The sequence below is a fragment of the Oncorhynchus masou genome, chromosome 20, assembly GCF_036934945.1.
Source record: "Oncorhynchus masou masou isolate Uvic2021 chromosome 20, UVic_Omas_1.1, whole genome shotgun sequence".
Classification (NCBI taxonomy): Eukaryota; Metazoa; Chordata; class Actinopteri; order Salmoniformes; family Salmonidae; genus Oncorhynchus; species Oncorhynchus masou.
Genome location: NC_088231.1, coordinates 3405738 through 3424183, shown reverse-complemented (window position 1 = coordinate 3424183; position 18446 = coordinate 3405738). Strand labels below are relative to the sequence as shown.

The following is an 18446-nucleotide window of genomic DNA, read 5'->3' as shown; positions in this document are numbered from 1 at the left end:
CAAATTTAAAAAGCTCCAAATAGCTCCACACTCTCACCAAATATTCTCGGATTTCTCAGATACGTGCTACGAGGTTCAATTACTCTCGAATACAGTACATTTGCACACGCATTCATGCCCTTTTGCGCGTACGCACACACACACACACACACACACACACACACACACACACACACACACACACACACACACACACACACACACACACACACACACACACACACACACACAGACAGATGTATGATCTTAATTTGATTACTCTTTTGCTGCTGAAAATGTGCCAGTGCAAACTTAGTAGTATATTTGAGTTTGAAAAAGGATATTAAAAGTTTGTCATTTCGACATTGAAATTTCAGACTTGCTTTTTCCTTGACGAAAAGTGTATCAACTCCTATAAAAATGTCCAATTTTCTTTTGCTGCAGGATTATTTTTCAGCCGTAGAAAACCGGCTCAAATTAAGATCCTTCATCTGTATTGGAATTTAACATGGATTCACACATGTGACGAACGCACACACTCGCATGCACACACACACACACTCTTTACGTGCAGCACAGAGATGAGGGAGTAAAGAGGAGGAGATGACAAGAAACCAGTATTTGAGCTGAGCCCTTCTCCTCTCTGAGCCAGAGCAGGGTAAACCCATCAAAGAGATGACCCTGACTTATCTTGGTCCAAAGACCATCTCCTCCGACTCCCCTCCGCATTGGGCTCCCAAGTGACGCAGTGGTCTAAGACACCGCATCTCAGTGCATGAGGCGTCACTGCAGTACCTGGTTGAAATCCAGGCTACATCACAACCAGCCGTGATTGGGAGTCCCATAGGGCGGTGCACAATTGGCCCAGCGTCGTCTGGGTTTGGCTGGGTAGGCAGTCATTGTAAATAAGAATTTGTCCTTAACTGACTTGCCTAGTTAAATAAAGGTTAAATAACATGAACAAATCCCAATCCCTACAGCAGAAGGTGTGTGTTTTCTCTCTCCTCTCTACAGAACTCTCAGTAGTGGAACAGTGAGGAGGGCTACTCCTGTTCCGGGCTGATTGTTCCCCATGTCTCTCTGTTTCTAATCCTCTCCTCTGCCACCAAGCCCATCAGGCCAACACCCTGGAGAGGACACACACACAAACACTCTCTCTCTCTCTTCCGTCCTCTCTGAAAGTAATGGCCAATTTTCAGTTCATGATTTGAGGGTGAATTCATCTCTTGAACTGATTGGATTAGAATGGCATGAACTAAATTCCCTCTCAGTGTTGATTCTCAGTGTTTCTCACACCATAGTTGCCCATTCCCAGTTATTAGAATATTTACTGACTGCTCTTTCCATTAGTTCGCAAACACAAACACGAATCATTTTGGCTTGTGTTTAATTAAAGGGATAGTGAGCCTAAATGACAAAATGACATGATGGTTCCTTCCCCCATAAGCAGTCTATGGACACGGTAAGATAGCAATCCATGCTTTGGTTTTGTTTACCTGGGTCACTGTCTCCCATGAATGAATCACAACACTTCATAGTGAAGAGCCTAATGATGCTAATCACACTGACCTGTTCCCACTTGTGATTGGCTCCTCGCTATTTTGAAGCAGCAGTGCCTCTGTGACCCTTCTCTGTCTGTTGGTCTTTGACTGCATGTGTTTCCTTATTGTTTGTTGTTTGTTTACATGTGTTTCCTTATTGTTTGTTGTTTGTTTACCTGTGGTTGCATTAAGGAAGGGATGTGGGGCCGAGACAAGTGCCCCCCTGCTAGACAGAGCTCAGGTTCTCTCTCGCTCTATCTCTCTCTCTCTGTCTCTTGCTCTTCTCACACACACGCACGCACGCACACACACACACACACACACACACACACACACACACACACACACACACACACACACACACACACACACACACACACACACACACACACACACACACACACACACACACACACACACACACACACACACACACACACACACACACACACACACACACTCACACACACACACACACAATCTCTCTCTCTCTCACTTTGTGCCTCTCTCCTCTACTCTTCTCCTCTCGCGTGGCTCGTTTGAACAGGAGTTGTAGTTCATTAGAAAAGTGGAATAGTAAATGATTTGGCTCACTGGGGGCGCTCTGCTCCACGCACACTGCTCTGCTCCACTGTCAGACTCTCACACCACACTCTCCTTCCCTCTCGCTCTCCCTTCCTCAGACTGATAGGACTGTGGTATGTGTGTGTGTGTGTGTGTGTGTGCATTTGTTTCCTCTACGGTATGCATCTTGGGTTACAATGTTTGAGAGGTGTGGATGCAGATGTAGGATCTTTTGTTGCTGAGATGTTTCCTTCATAGCAGGAAATCCAAACCTGTTGTGTTTAAGAAGGCGTCTAAAGTTTGTCATTTCAACTTTAAAAGGTCAAATGTATCAACCCGAAAACCTCCTGCAAAAACAAATCCATTCATTAGAGTCTGAATAATAATTCACATTTCCTGTTGCTGCAGGATTGTTTTCCTGCTGTAGTAAAATGGCGTCAAATGAAGATCCGACATCTGTGTTGGGAAATTGAGGGTTGCATTACATTTTGAAATGTTATATCCACATAACCATCCATAACCATTACTGCCTATGACCGACTGCAGTTTCACAATCTTCCATCTGCTGATATGTTTAAAGATTTGTTTTCTGTAATTTGCGAGTCAGCCAAGGCAATTCAAGAGGGAAAACATGTTTGCTCTACAATATGCATCTTAGCTTACAATGTTTAAGAGGTGTGGATATTAGGTGAATTAAGGGTTACGTTGCATTTGAAATGTTATATCCACACAACCATCAACAAAAAATAACTGGCTATCACCATCCAATGGAATTCCACACTCTTCCCTCTGCAGATATTTTTCAAGATATTTCCTGTGAGTCAGCCCAAGGCAATTCAAGAGAAAATATGCTTTGCTCCTTCTTGGCTCCTTCTTTTGCTGTCAACACCTGCTGTTTTGTGTGAACAATACTCCTCAGTTTTTGAATATCACAAAAGCACGGCGGTGGTTAGCCAACTTGGCAGCGAGAGAGCGAGAGAGAGAGAGAGAGAGAGAGAGAGAGTGGGTGGGTGGGTTGGTGTACTGAAGAGAGAGAAAGAAACAGAGAAAGAGAGAAAGAGAATGAGAGAGACAGAGCACATACAAAGAGTTGGCTTGGATGTCGGAACAAGAATAACAAATGTGTTGTATTGAAGACATGTCAGCGTTTCAGCCATCTTGGCAGTGTGTAGCCTTCATCTGATAACAGCAAGGCATTATGTGAATACATCCACGGACGGGGCGTTGTTTGTGACATTACAGTGGCATAATCCACTGCCAACAATGATCTACGTCACATCAGTTGCCAGCAGGACATTCTCTAGGCCTGTTCTCTGTGGGGAGAATATGTGTGTGTGTGTGTGTGTGTGTGTGTGTGTGTGTGTGTGTGTGTGTGTGTGTGTGTGTGTGTGTGTGTGTGTGTGTGTGTGTGTGTGTGTGTGTGTGTGTGTGTGTGTGTGTGTGTGTGTGTGTGTGTGTGTGTGTGTGTGTGCGTGTGTGTAACATGCAGGCTCTCTTCTCATGCGCATCATAATTATTCTCTTTCGACCATGGCATAAATGATCAGCAGCTTCAGGGACAATAGACTTTGAAATTCACACCATAACCCCCAACAGTTGTCATTATCTTCCTTATTCTACTGTTGTTGTGTTCAGAGCTGAAACTGAATTATTATTGTTTAGAAAAGGTGGAGGTTGGCCACTTGTATACTGTTCATGTGTGTGTGTGTGTGTGTGTGTGTGTGTGTGTGTGTGTGTGTGTGTGTGTGTGTGTGTGTGTGTGTGTGTGTGTGTGTGTGTTGGGGGGGGACTAAATATACTGAACAAATATATAAACACAACATGTACAGTATTGGTCCTATGTTTCATGAGCTGAAATAAAAGGTCCCAGAAATGTTCGAAATGCACGAAAAGCTTATTTCTCTCAAATTTGGGGCACAAATTTCTTTACATCCATTTTAGCGAGCATTTCTACTTTGCCAAGATAATCCATCCTCCTGACAGTTTTGGCATATCAAGAAGCTGAGGACAATAAATGTCCACTCTAAAATGTGGAGTTTTGTCACACAACACAATGCCACAGATGTCTCAGGTTTTGAGGGAGTGTGCAATTGGCATGCTGACTGCAGGAATGTCCACCAGAGCAGATATGTTCATTCGTCTACCATAACCTGCCTCTAATGTTGTTTTAGAGAATTTGGCTGCATGTCCAACCGGCCTCACAACCACATACCACGTGTAACCACGCCAGCCCAGGACCTCCACATCCAGCTTCTTCACCTGCGGGATCATCTGAGACCAGCCACCCGGACAGCTGATGAAACTGAGGATTATTGCTGTCTGTAATAAAGCCCTTTTGTAAGGAAAACCCCATTCTGATTGGCTGGGCCTGGCTCCCTAGAAGGTGGCCCTGGCTCCCAGGTAGGTGGGCCTATGACCTCCCAGGCCCACCCATGGGTGTGCCCCTGCCCAGTCATGTGAAATCCATAGATTAGGGCCTCATTCATTGATTTCAATTGACTGATTTCCTTATATTAACTGTAACTAAGTAAAATCGTTGAAATTGTTGCATGTTGAGTTGATACGTGTGTTGAGTATACATCCTTAGATCACCTGAACCACTTCAATATCCTTAGTTTATCTTAACACTATATCTCGAACTCAATCCGTTGTTCCACTTCATACCTGTTCATACCTCCTCCTAGCAACCTCTTCCATTACCTTCTACAGACCTCATAGCCCAGTGTTACATACGACTTCAAAGTAACGCATTGTATAGCCTAGGTACTGTGTCCCAAAATGGCACCCTGTTCCCTATATAGTGCACTACGTTTAACCAGAGCCAGGGTCCTCTTCAAAAGTAATGCACTATATATGGAATAAAGTGCCATTTGGAACGGAACCATCGACAAGCGCCGCTCTCTTTCGCTGTTGCCATGGCGTCGACAGTTGCATTAGTTACAGATGTTGGTACTTTTCTTTTTCTCCTTCTCTCCTTTCTTCCTCTCCGGGGTATTTCTGGAGAAGAAAAGAAGGGAATACGCCCCCCTTGACATTTCCCAAGTGTCCAGAGCCGTTAGTAATTCCACAGAAGGGCATATGACTATTGTTCGTCGTCCATTATTGTTCGTTGTCCACTGTCTTAAGTTGTACTTGAACGTGTCGACCTGTATGAAACGGTACCGCCCGCGGGGAGAGAGAGGGGAGCTGAGGACAACATCTGAGGGATGTCTGTGATGTAGCATGTAGAATGTGTGCGCTGTAATGCAGTGCTACTTCCACATCGGTATTTTCTTTCCCGGGTATTTTCATAGTTGATCAATGGACATAGTTTTGCCATTAGAGGCATTTGTCACTCGGCTTGCTCTGTTTCGGGCTGCCAACGGACATTCATTGTGAGATCAAACGTCAGGGGAAAACGCATTATATTTCTGGTCTTCTCGTTTGTCCTCTAGTTCTTATTTTCTCTTGCATGTGGGGTTCCCTGTGCTATCAATTACGACATGGGTTGGTCAAAGCTAGTAGAGAACTGGGGGGACCATTTAATGCAACAACCAAAAAATACCGGATATTTTCGCGGGTGCGTGGACAACGACTGTAAGGGAATAGTCGCCTGGAGGAGCGATTGCATTCATTTGCTCTAAGTTAGCTTCACCTAATGAACCTCTTCCCGGCTGTAAACATATATTACTTCTGATGTTTGTTCCACAAATGTCAGTGAATGTCAGAGAAATGTCAGCGAGGGCACACTTTACTCTGCTGTACGTGTGTGTATGTGTGTCTGTGCGACTCTGCCTGTGTGTGTGTGTGTGTGTGCAGTCTGTCTGAACTCATCATCACTGCAAAGGACACTCATTTTGGGGTTTAATTCCAGGAGTTTGTAAAGGCCTACATGTATTTTTGGCAATTCCTGACATTTCAAAATAAACGCTTTACTTCCATGTCTCCTTTCTGTGTGGGAAGAGCCAAGGCAGATTATGCAATGTGTTTCCTGTTCATGTGATACTGTTTGAAATATTCCTCATTAAGGCCAGTAGGCAAGATTTTGTCATTGTAGGTGTAGACTTCATGTGGAGCCCTTAGTCCAGAACCCTCAATTTCCCTCAACCCCCTCCGTCCCGTCCCGTCCCCCTCCCCTGTCCCTGTCCCCGTCCCCATCCACCAGACAGAGGCACTGGACCCCCGCCCACATGCCCCAGCTGGCAACATTGGACTGGAGTGTTGCTTAGCTTCACGTTCCCATGGTAATAGCAGCCCTCCTCCCTCCTCTGCCCCTCTCCATCCTTCTGCTGTGGACTCTATAGACCCCAAATAACCCCAGTGAGTCAGATCCCCCTACTGACAATAGTATAGTCTATAGGAGGAGGCCCCTACACAAGCATATGTCAGGGTTTAGACTTTGCCTCAGTGTGTGTGTGTGTGTGTGTGTGTGTGTGTGTGTGTGTGTGTGTGTGTGTGTGTGTGTGTGTGTGTGTGTGTGTGTGTGTGTGTGTGTGTGTGTGTGTGTGTGTGTGTGCGTGCGTATGGCCACATCTGTGTGGAGCTTGGTATTACTCTTCGGAATTCTAGGTAGCTAATTTGTTAATGGAACCAATTTGGATTAGACTTAATTTAAATGTGAGTGGTACTTCTCAACTCAGCTATATACTCCTAAGGATTTTTTCAATGGTGATCATTGGAATTCCACTTAGTTCTGTGCTTTTCAACTCACCTCAGCCAAACTTCTCTCTCTCTCTCTCTCCCTCCCTCTCTCTCTCTCTCTCTCTCTCTCTCTTTTTCTCTCTCATATTTCCAAATGGATCCCTGCCTGTGTCTCCCCGCCTCAGTTTCCTGCCTTAATCAGAGACTCACCTGCATATATTAGCTCTGTTCTTCAAAGCCACTGCTCAAGCTTTGTACCCACATGTGTTTTTAGTAATCAGAATCCCACTCGCTCGCTCTCGGTCCCACCGAAAGGAATGATAGAGACTGAGAGACAAATCTAGGCCAACACACTCTTCTGAATGACAATCGGGTTTGAAGGCAGTAGGCAAAAACAGTGTCGAGGTGTCCCTGAATCACATTCAAGCCTGAGTAAAAACACTTCAACACAACACCATTAAAGAATCTCGGCACAGACTCTTCCATTCTAGTTAACGTGGAGGTGTCTTTTCTGTGAATCTTTAACTGCCGAGTTCACAGAGTTCACAGGAGGTTGGTGGCAACTTCATTGGGGAGAATGGGCTCGTGGTAATGATGTGGAATGGTATCAAATAGATCAAACACATGACTCCGTTCTAGACGTTATTATGAGCTGTCCTCCCCTCAGCGGCCTCCATGGGTGGAGATGCGAGTGGTGTAGGCGCCCTTTAATGCAATCAGTGGTCTTTTGCCTGATTTCTTTCGTCATTTGCATGTATTTTTTTTCACTAAAGTAGTGCACTGGCCCTTTACTTGCGTTAGTGGACCGACATGGACCTCTGGAGTGTGTGTGTGTAGGGGGTGGCATTTTTTTTTTTCTGAGCTGCCACAGTCTCCCGTCTGTCTGTCCTGAGCTACCACAGTCTCCCGTCTGTCCGCCCTGACCTGCCAGATTCTCCCGTCTGTCCGTCCTGATCTGCCAGAGTCTCCCGTCTGTCCGTCCTGAGCTGCCAGAGTCTCCCGTCTGTCCGTCCTGAGCTGCCAGATTCTCCCGTCTGTCCGTCCTGATCTGCCAGATTCTCCCGTCTGTCCGCCCTGAGCTGCCAGAGTCTCCCGTCTGTCCGTCCTGAGCTGCCAGATTCTCCCGTCTGTCCGTCCTGATCTGCCAGAGTCTCCCGTCTGTCTGTCCTGAGCTGCCAGAGTCTCCCGTCTGTCTGTCCTGAGCTGCCAGAGTCTCCCGTCTGTCTGTCCTGAGCTGCCAGAATCTCACGTCAGTCAGCCAGGAGTGGCCAGAGCCGCCTGTCTTGCCGGCGATGCTAGAATTGCCCTTCACTCCGGAGCTGCCGGAGTCTCCCGCTTGTCCGGCGCTGCCGGAGTCGTCCTTCACTCCAGTGCTGCCGGAATCTCCCGTCCATTCGGGACCCGTGGCTAGGGTCCCCAGTCCGAGGTTGGCGGCGAGGGTCGCCGCACTTAAGAAGCCATGGAGGCGGTTAAGGAGGCCGGAGAAAGACTATAGTAGAGTGGGGTCCACGTCCCACGCCAGAGCCGCCACCGTAGACAGACACCCACCCAGACCCTCCCCTATAGGTTCAGGTTTTGCGGCCGGAGTCCGCACCTTTGGGGGGATACTGTCACTTTCTGACCTTCGTTCCTTTGTTTTGTCTTTTGTTTAGTATGGTCAGGGCGTGAGTTGGGTGGGTTCTCTATGCTATTTTGTCTATGATTTTCTGTGTTTTGCCTGGTATGGTTCTTAATCAGAGGCAGCTATCAATCGTTGTCCCTGATTGAGAACCATATTTAGGTAGCCTGTTTTCCATTGTGTTTTGTGGGTGGTTATTTTCTGTTTACTGTTGTGTTGCACCTTACAGGACTGGTCGTTGGTGTTTTATTGTTTTGTTTTCACTGTTCATTAAAATATGAACACTTACCACGTTGCACCATGGTCCTCCTCTCCTTCCTCAGACGACAAGCGTTACAACATCAAATTCTGTTTTTTTCTCCCTTTGTAACGGCGTTCTTCGTTTGTCGAAAGAAAGTCGGACCGAAATGCAGCGTGTTGGTTACTCATGTTTTTAATGGAACAAATGACGATACACGAAATAACTTATAATTACAAAAAAACAACAAACGGAACGTGAAAAACCTATACAGCCTGTCTGGTGAACACTAACATAGAGACAGGAACAATCACCCACGAAATACAAAGTGAAACCCTGGCTACCTAAATACGGTTCCCAATCAGAGACAACGAGAATCACCTGACTCTGATTGAGAACCGCCTCAGGCAGCCAAACCTATGCAACACACACCCCTAATCAGCCACAATCCCAATAACTAAAAAAACCCACTAAGAAATACAACAAACATAAACCCATGTCACACCCTGGCCTGACCAACTAATTAACTAAAACACAAAATACTAAGACCAAGGCGTGACAGAACCCCCCCCCCCCTAAGGTGCGGACTCCCGGACGCACCTCAAATCCATAGGGAGGGTCCGGGTGGGCGTCTGTCCATGGTGGCGGTTCCGGCTCGGGACGTGGACCCCACTCCATAAATCTCATAGTTCCTCCCCTTCGCGTCCTGGGATGATCCACCCTCGCCGCCGACCATGGCCGAATAGTCCTCACCCAGAACCCCACTGAACTGAGGAGCAGCTCGTGACTGAGGGGCAGCTCGGGACTGAGGGGCAGCTCGGGACTGAGGGGCAGCTCGGGACTGAGGCAGCTCGGGACTGAGGGGCAGCTCGGGACTGAGGGGCAGCTCGGGACTGAGGGGCAGCTCGGGACTGAGGGGCAGCTCGGGACTGAGGGGCAGCTCGGGACTGAGGGGCAGCTCGGGACTGAGAGGAAGCCCAGTACTGAGAGAAAGCCCAGTACTGAGAGGAAGCCCGGTACTGAGATGAAGCCCAGCCAGGCAGTTGAATCCGGCAGATCCTGGCTGACTGGCGGATCTGGAAGAGTCTGGTGATTGGCAGATCTGGAAGAGTCTGGCTGACTGGCAGATCTGGAAGAGTCTGGCTGACTGGCAGATCTGGAAGAGTCTGGCTGACTTGCAGATATGGAAGAGTCTGGCTGAATGGCAGATCTTGAAGAGTCTTGCTGATTGGCAGATCTGGAAGTGTCTGGCTGACTGGCAGATCTGGAAGAGTCTGGCTGACTGGCAGATCCTGGCAGACTGACGGCACTGGCTGCTTCATGCTGACTGACGGCTCTGGCTGCTCCATGCTGACTGGCGGCTCTGGCTGCTCCATGCTGACTGGCGGCTCTGGCTGCTCCATGCAGATTGACAGCTCCTTGCAGACTGGCAGCTCTAGCTGCTCCATGCAGACTGGCAGCTCTGGCTGCTCCATGCAGACTGGCAGCTCCTTGCAGACTGGCAGCTCTAGCTGCTCCGAACAGGCAGGAGGCTCCGGCAGCGCTGGAGAGGAGAAAGGCTCCGACAGGACAGGAGAGGCGAGGCACACTGTTGGCCTGATGTGTGGTGCTGGCACTGGTGGTATTGGGCCGAGGACACGCACCGGAAGCCTAGTGCGGGGAGCTGCTACCGGAGGGCTGGGGTGTGGAGGTGGTACTGGATAGACCGGACCGTGCAGGCGCACTGGAGCTCTTGAGCACCGAGCCTGCCCAACCTTACCCGGTTGAATACTCTCGGTTGCCCTGCCAGTGCTGCGAGGTGGAATAGCCCGCACTGGGCTATGTAGGCGAACCGGAGACACCGAGCGCAAGGCTGGTGCCATGTAAGCCGGCCCAAGGAGACGCACTGGGGACCAGATGCGTAGAGCCGGCTTCATGGCATTTGGCTCGATGCTCAATCTAGCCCGGCCGATACGCGGAGCTGAAATATACCGCACCGGGCTATGCACCCGCACTGGGGACACCGTGCGCACCACTGCATAACACGGTGCCTGCCCGGTCTCTCTAGCCCCCCGGTAAGCACAGGGAGTTTGCGCAGGTCTCCTACCTGGCGTAGCCATACTCCCTGATAGCCCCCCCCCCAAGAAATTTTTGGGGCTGATTCCCGGGTTTCGCTCTGCACTGCCGTGTCCTTCTTTTCGACTCCATTCTCCTATAGCCCTCTTCGCACTGCTCCAGCGAATCCCAGGCGGGCTCCGGCACTCTCTCTGGGTCGGCCGCCCACCTGTCTATTTCTTCCCACGTCGTATAGTCCATACTGTACTCCTCTTTGGGCTGCTCCTGTTTCCTCTTCTCCTGCTGCACCTTTGGGCGGCTACACTCCCCTGGTTTAGCCCAGGGTCCTCTCCCGTCAAGGATTTCCTCCCATGTCCAGAAATCCTTAATACGCAGCTCCTCTTTGGGCTGCTCCTGCCTGTTGACACGCTGCTCGGTCCGTGTGTGGTGGGTGATTCTGTAACGGCGTTCTTCGTTTGTCGAAAGAAAGTCGGACCGAAATGCAGTGTGTTGGTTACTCATGTTTTTAATGGAACAAATGACGATACACGAAATAACTTATAAATACAAAAAAACAACAAACGGAACGTGAAAAACCTATACAGCCTGTCTGGTGAACACTAACATAGAGACAGGAACAATCACCCACGAAATACAAAGTGAAACCCTGGCTACCTAAATACGGTTCCCAATCAGAGACAACGAGAATCACCTGACTCTGATTGAGAACCGCCTCAGGCAGCCAAACCTATGCAACACACACCCCTAATCAAATGACAGATACACGAAATAACTTATAAATACAACAAACATAAACCCATGTCACACCCTGGCCTGACCAACTAATTAACTAAAACACAAAATACTAAGACCAAGGCGTGACACCCTTGATCAAATAACATGGAAAACCACTTTTTTTGTGCAGTATTAATTTACTGTTATTACAAACCACTTAATGTAAATACATTACTGTATAGTACATAGGCTGGTCATCCAGGTTTGTACTTTCCATCACCAAGAAAAACAATGCACAATACAGTCATTGAGTACATTGAGACATCATGTGGCTTGTCGTGTGATCATGTGGCTCAGTTGGTAGACCATGGCGGTTGCAATGCTAGGGTTGTCGGATTCCCATGGGACAATGCATGCATTCACTACTGTAAGTTGCTCTGGATAAGAGTGTCTACTAAAATGGGGACAAGGATAGGGATAGACCATTTCTGTTTTCACTTAGATATAAGATCAATTTGCAAAGTATCTCACACTGGAGATGTGTTAAAAAAAATATTCCACAGATATCAGATTAACTGTTTTGTACCGATATGTATCCGACTCGAGTTATAAATGCGGGTAAACACTCAAATACATTTAGTTGAAATGTTTTCACAAAGGGTATTGCACTGGGTCTACTAGTCCTGGATTAGTGGAGCGATTTAGACGTCTTCGGCGCTGGCAATTCTTGTTGCTAAATTGTAGCACCCCCACCCCAAAGCTACCTCCCACGGCTATGGCAGAGACTCTCTGGTCCATGCCCAGGTTTGCAGAAGTAGGAATATGTTGAATGTCTCCATTGTTTCCCCAGTTTTGATACTTATTGGCTGAACCGGGGGGTAGAGTTGATATGCTTCTCTTTCGAGTGTGTTTTGAGGAGCTTGCCACCATCCCACTAGTCTCCTCTGTCTGAAATAGTTTGTCTCTCCCCGTCGAAAAGGAAACGCGAAGCTCTAAAGCGACTCCACCAAGCTCCTCCGTTTCAGTTTCCCACTCTCTAATCTCATCCCTCTTTTAAACGGCTGTCGATGGTGCATGAAGTGTCACTGCCTAGGAATAGAGGGAGAAATAAACGGGGCATTCTTCGAAAAAGGCCTCGCCTCTGAAAGAACAAGCTCATACATACAGGTTCTCTCTTGCTCTCGCTCTCTCTCTCTCTCATTTGTTTTGCCTCGAACCAAATACGTGTGTTTTTCTAACTTGTCACTTTGTTTGTTCCTCCAGCAGAGACCATGACCACCGCTACGTCCCCCATCCTGTTGAAATGGGACCCCAAGAGTCTGGAGATCCGCACCCTGACCGTGGAGCGGCTGCTGGAGCCCCTGGTCACACAGGTAGGGACACATAGCTTTAGCAGAGGCTTTAGCTCACAGGGCTAACATAGTCGTTGGGGGTAACGGAGGTGGTTCAGCGAACCGTGATCGCGTGACGAGTAACCGTGCAGCCTAATAAACTGTATCCTTGGGCTTCACCTGTCTTGCGGTGCGCCCGGAGACCTTGGTGTAAACCCAGCTGGTCACTTACTCACTGGTTATCCTCTTGAAACTCCCCATCCCAGATCCGGGATCGTGAATAAAGCCTCAGGCTCATTAGCATAACGCAACGTTAACGATTTCGGAAAATCGCAAATAAAATGAAAATAATGCGCCTGCTCTAAATCTTAGCCTTTTCTTAACAACACTGTCATCTCAGATTTTCAAAATATGCTTTTGAACCATCGCTATTCACTAATTTGTGTAAGAGTATGCTAAGCTAGCTAAATAAATAAAATCATTTACCTTTGAAGAGCTTCGGATGTTTTCAATGAGGAGACTCTCAGTTACATAGCAAATGTTCAGTTTTTCCTGAAAGCATCTTTGTGTAGGAGAAATCGCTCCGTTTTGTACATCACATTTGGCTACCGAAACGAACCGAAAATTCAGTCACAAACTTTTTCCGAATTAACTCCATAATATCGACCGAAACATGGCAAACGTTGTTTGGAATCAATCCTCAAGGTGTTTTTTCACATATCTCTTCATTGATATATCGTTCGAGGAAGCCTGCTTTCTTCTCTGAATTCCATGGAAAAATACTTGCAGCTGAGGTTTGCGCACCAATTTCGGCGCAGGACACCGGGCGGACACCTGGTAAATGTGGTCTCTTATGGTCAATCTTCCAATGATATGCCTACAAATACGTCACAATGCTGCAGACACCTTGGGGAAACGACAGAAAGGGCAGACTCATTCCTCTCGCATTCACAGCCATATAAGGAGACAATGGAAAACGGAGCCTCAAAAATCCTGCTCATTTCCTGGATGCCGTTTCATCTTGGTTTTGCCTGTAGCTCACGTTCTAGGGCACGCACAGAAAATATCTTTGCAGTTCTGGAAACGTCAGAGTGTTTTCTTTCCAAAGCTACCAATTATATGCATAGTTGAGCATCTTTTTGTGACAAAATATTGCGCTTAAAACAGGCACGTCTTTTTATCCAAAAATGATATAGCACCCCTAGAGTTTGAAGAGGTTAAAGCTAGCGACAAGGTAAGATGCTTTCTGGTTTTACTGGTAATAAAGTCACTGGTTATAAAAATCTAAGCTATACTGGGGTTGGATCAACCGAGTCATCTGGCTAGTGAGAGACAGTTTTATCAGAGGTGGTCCCGCGAACCACGATCTTGTGATGAGTAACCTTGCCTGGGCTGCTGCCTAGGCTTTAGCTCGTTGGGCTAACACAGTCTTGTGATGAGTAACCTTGCCTGGGATGCTGCCTAGGCTTTAGCTTGTTGGGCTAACAGTCTTGTGATGAGTAACCTTGCCTGGGATGCTGCCTAGGCTTTAGCTCGTTGGGCTAACAGTATTGTGATGAGTAACCTTGCCTGGGCTGCTGCCTAGGCTTTAGCTTGTTGGGCTAACAGTCTTGTGATGAGTAACCTTGCCTGGGATGCTGCCTAGGCTTTAGCTTGTTGGGCTAACACAGTATTGTGATGAGTAACCTTGCCTGGGATGCTGCCTAGGCTTTAGCTTGTTGGGCTAAAAGTATTGTAATGACTAACCTTGCCCGGGATGCTGCCTAGGCTTTAGCTTGTTAGGCTAACAGTCTTGTGATGAGTAACCTTGCCTGGGATGCTGCCTAGGCTTTAGCTCGTTGGGCTAACAGTATTGTGATGAGTAACCTTGCCTGGGCTGCTGCCTAGGCTTTAGCTTGTTGGGCTAACAGTCTTGTGATGAGTAACCTTGCCTGGGATGCTGCCTAGGCTTTAGCTTGTTGGGCTAACAGTCTTGTGATGAGTAACCTTGCCTGGGATGCTGCCTAGGCTTTAGCTTGTTGGGCTAACAGTCTTGTGATGAGTAACCTTGCCTGGGCTGCTGTCTAGGCTTTATTTCTGTGCCCCGTCATCTTGGAAACGCACAGAAAATATCTTTGCAGTTAGCTTGTTGGGCTAACTCAGTCTTGTGATGAGTAACCTTGCCTGGGATGCTGCCTAGGCTTTAGCTTGTTGGGCTAACTCAGTCTTGTGATGAGTAACCTTGCCTGGGATGCTGCCTAGGCTTTAGCTTGTTGGGCTAACTCAGTCTTGTGATGAGTAACCTTGCCTGGGCTGCTGCCTAGGCTTTAGCTTGTTGGGCTAACAGTCTTGTGATGAGTAACCTTGCCTGGGATGCTGCCTAGGCTTTAGCTTGTTGGGCTAACAGTCTTGTGATGAGTAACCTTGCCTGGGATGCTGCCTAGGCTTTAGCTTGTTGGGCTAACAGTCTTGTGATGAGTAACCTTGCCTGGGATGCTGCCTAGGCTTTAGCTTGTTGGGCTAACAGTCTTGTGATGAGTAACCTTGCCTGGGCTGCTGCCTAGGCTTTAGCTTGTTGGGCTAACTCAGTCTTGTGATGAGTAACCTTGCCTGGGATGCTGCCTAGGCTTTAGCTTGTTGGGCTAACAGTCTTGTGATGAGTAACCTTGCCTGGGATGCTGCCTAGGCTTTAGCTTGTTGGGCTAACAGTCTTGTGATGAGTAACCTTGCCTGGGCTGCTGCCTAGGCTTTAGCTTGTTGGGCTAACAGTCTTGTGATGAGTAACCTTGCCTGGGATGCTGCCTAGGCTTTAGCTTGTTGGGCTAACAGTATTGTGATGAGTAACCTTGCCTGGGCTGCTGCCTAGGCTTTAGCTTGTTGGGCTAACACAGTATTGTGATGAGTAACCTTGCCTGGGCTGCTGCCTAGGCTTTAGCTTGTTGGGCTAACTCAGTCTTGTGATGAGTAACCTTGCCTGGGATGCTGCCTAGGCTTTAGCTTGTTGGGCTAACAGTCTTGTGATGAGTAACCTTGCCTGGGATGCTGCCTAGGCTTTAGCTTGTTGGGCTAACTCAGTCTTGTGATGAGTAACCTTGCCTGGGATGCTGCCTAGGCTTTAGCTTGTTGGGCTAACAGTCTTGTGATGAGTAACCTTGCCTGGGATGCTGCCTAGGCTTTAGCTTGTTGGGCTAACAGTATTGTGATGAGTAACCTTGCCTGGGATGCTGCCTAGGCTTTAGCTTGTTGGGCTAACAGTATTGTGATGAGTAACCTTGCCTGGGATGCTGCCTAGGCTTTAGCTTGTTGGGCTAACAGTCTTGTGATGAGTAACCTTGCCTGGGATGCTGCCTAGGCTTTAGCTTGTTGGGCTAACAGTCTTGTGATGAGTAACCTTGCCTGGGCTGCTGCCTAGGCTTTAGCTTGTTGGGCTAACTCAGTCTTGTGATGAGTAACCTTGCCTGGGATGCTGCCTAGGCTTTAGCTTGTTGGGCTAACTCAGTCTTGTGATGAGTAACCTTGCCTGGGCTGCTGCCTAGGCTTTAGCTTGTTGGGCTAACACAGTATTGTGATGAGTAACCTTGCCTTGGCTGCTGCCTAGGCTTTAGCTTGTTGGGCTAACTCAGTCTTGTGATGAGTAACCTTGCCTGGGATGCTGCCTAGGCTTTAGCTCGTTGGGCTAACAGTCTTGTGATGAGTAACCTTGCCTGGGATGCTGCCTAGGCTTTAGCTTGTTGGGCTAACTCAGTCTTGTGATGAGTAACCTTGCCTGGGATGCTGCCTAGGCTTTAGCTTGTTGGGCTAACAGTCTTGTGATGAGTAACCTTGCCTGGGATGCTGCCTAGGCTTTAGCTTGTTGGGCTAACAGTATTGTGATGAGTAACCTTGCCTGGGATGCTGCCTAGGCTTTAGCTTGTTGGGCTAACAGTATTGTGATGAGTAACCTTGCCTGGGATGCTGCCTAGGCTTTAGCTTGTTGGGCTAACAGTCTTGTGATGAGTAACCTTGCCTGGGATGCTGCCTAGGCTTTAGCTTGTTGGGCTAACAGTCTTGTGATGAGTAACCTTGCCTGGGATGCTGCCTAGGCTTTAGCTTGTTGGGCTAACTCAGTCTTGTGATGAGTAACCTTGCCTGGGCTGCTGCCTAGGCTTTAGCTTGTTGGGCTAACAGTCTTGTGATGAGTAACCTTGCCTGGGATGCTGCCTAGGCTTTAGCTTGTTGGGCTAACTCAGTCTTGTGATGAGTAACCTTGCCTGGGCTGCTGCCTAGGCTTTAGCTTGTTGGGCTAACTCAGTCTTGTGATGAGTAACCTTGCCTGGGCTGCTGCCTAGGCTTTAGCTTTAGTTGGGCTAACAGTCTTGTGATGAGTAACCTTGCCTGGGATGCTGCCTAGGCTTTAGCTTGTTGGGCTAACAGTCTTGTGATGAGTAACCTTGCCTGGGATGCTGCCTAGGCTTTAGCTCGTTGGGCTAACAGTCTTGTGATGAGTAACCTTGCCTGGGCTGCTGCCTAGGCTTTAGCTCGTTGTGCTAACAGTATTGTGATGAGTAACCTTGCCTGGGATGCTGCCTAGGCTTTAGCTTGTTGGGCTAACAGTCTTGTGGTGCACAGGAGACTTGGGATCAAACCCAGCCAAACTCACTCTCTGGTTATAGCTGACAACAAAGCTGACAACATGATGGAATGACTAGCAGAGAGACTAGCATGCAGAGAGATTCTGTATGGGAAAGGCTTCAAAAGATAAAAGTTATTCTTTCCATAGAGGCATTCCCCAGAAACTAGCGTGCTTAGCAACCGCTTCTCTAAAACAGCTTTGATAAACCTGCAGCTTCTGGGCAGGCAGCAGGTAGCAGCGCGCACGCACACACACACACACACACACACACACACACACACACACACACACACACACACACACACACACACACACACACACACACACACACACACACACACACACACACACACACACACACACACACACACACACACACACACACACACTGTCCGTATCTGTTTTGAAAATGCTAGACTTACTGTTTCGCCTTGTATTCTACAACCCCTTTACTCCAGCTTCCCCTTGAGAGTTTTGGAAGTATCGATTCTACACTTCTTGCCAGCTTCGGTCTGCCCCATTGTATCAAGCATAATTTCCGTTCTCTTTAATCTCTGCTGTTGGTTTTATTTCTGGGTTAGTGACGGATGGTTCTGGCGTCCCTGGACGACTGGCTTAACAAACAAGCAACAACAGCCAAACAGATGCGATCTTTAAAGCATGACTTGATATGTGAGAAAATAGAGAAAGGAATTTGATTTCCTTCTGAGGCACTGAGATTTGTTATTCCAAAGGAAGCAAAAAGTTTCGGACAAGGTTGCGGGAATTAGCCTGTATTCTGTGATGAAGCAAAATGAACCAGAACGTGTAGCTTGTAGTGCTGTGTGGCAATTGGTTGCTTGTCATACGCCAGTTCATTAGTAGTCCTAGTGTGTATGTGCTGGTTGTTTTGTGGTGACGACGGCAAGGACAGTTGAAAGTCACTGGCAGTTCTTTGGTTAACATTGTATTGCAAATGCACGCACGCACGCACACACACGCACGCACGCACACACACACACACACACACACACACACACACACACACACACACACACACACACACACACACACACACACACACACACACAGTGTTGCTAGAGTTTGGTCAGCAGAACGTGATGTGGCTGAGGGCTTCCCATAGGAGGCCCCCACGCTGGGAGGCGCAAGGCAGAGATAATACACCATACGTCTCTGCGCTAGAGATGAGAGAGTCA

At 48.0% G+C, this 18446-nt stretch overlaps 1 protein-coding gene across 1 annotated transcript in view; it reads left to right on the top strand.

The window, feature by feature from the left end:
- LOC135506694 (catenin alpha-2) overlaps nt 1–18446 on the top strand; it is a 760099-nt gene that overhangs the window by 39892 nt on the left and 701761 nt on the right. Inside the window, exon 2 of the mRNA XM_064926016.1 lies at nt 12592–12701. Coding sequence (XP_064782088.1) covers nt 12600–12701 — 102 coding nt within the window. The 5' untranslated portion in view covers nt 12592–12599. The remainder of the gene's footprint in view (nt 1–12591; nt 12702–18446) is intronic.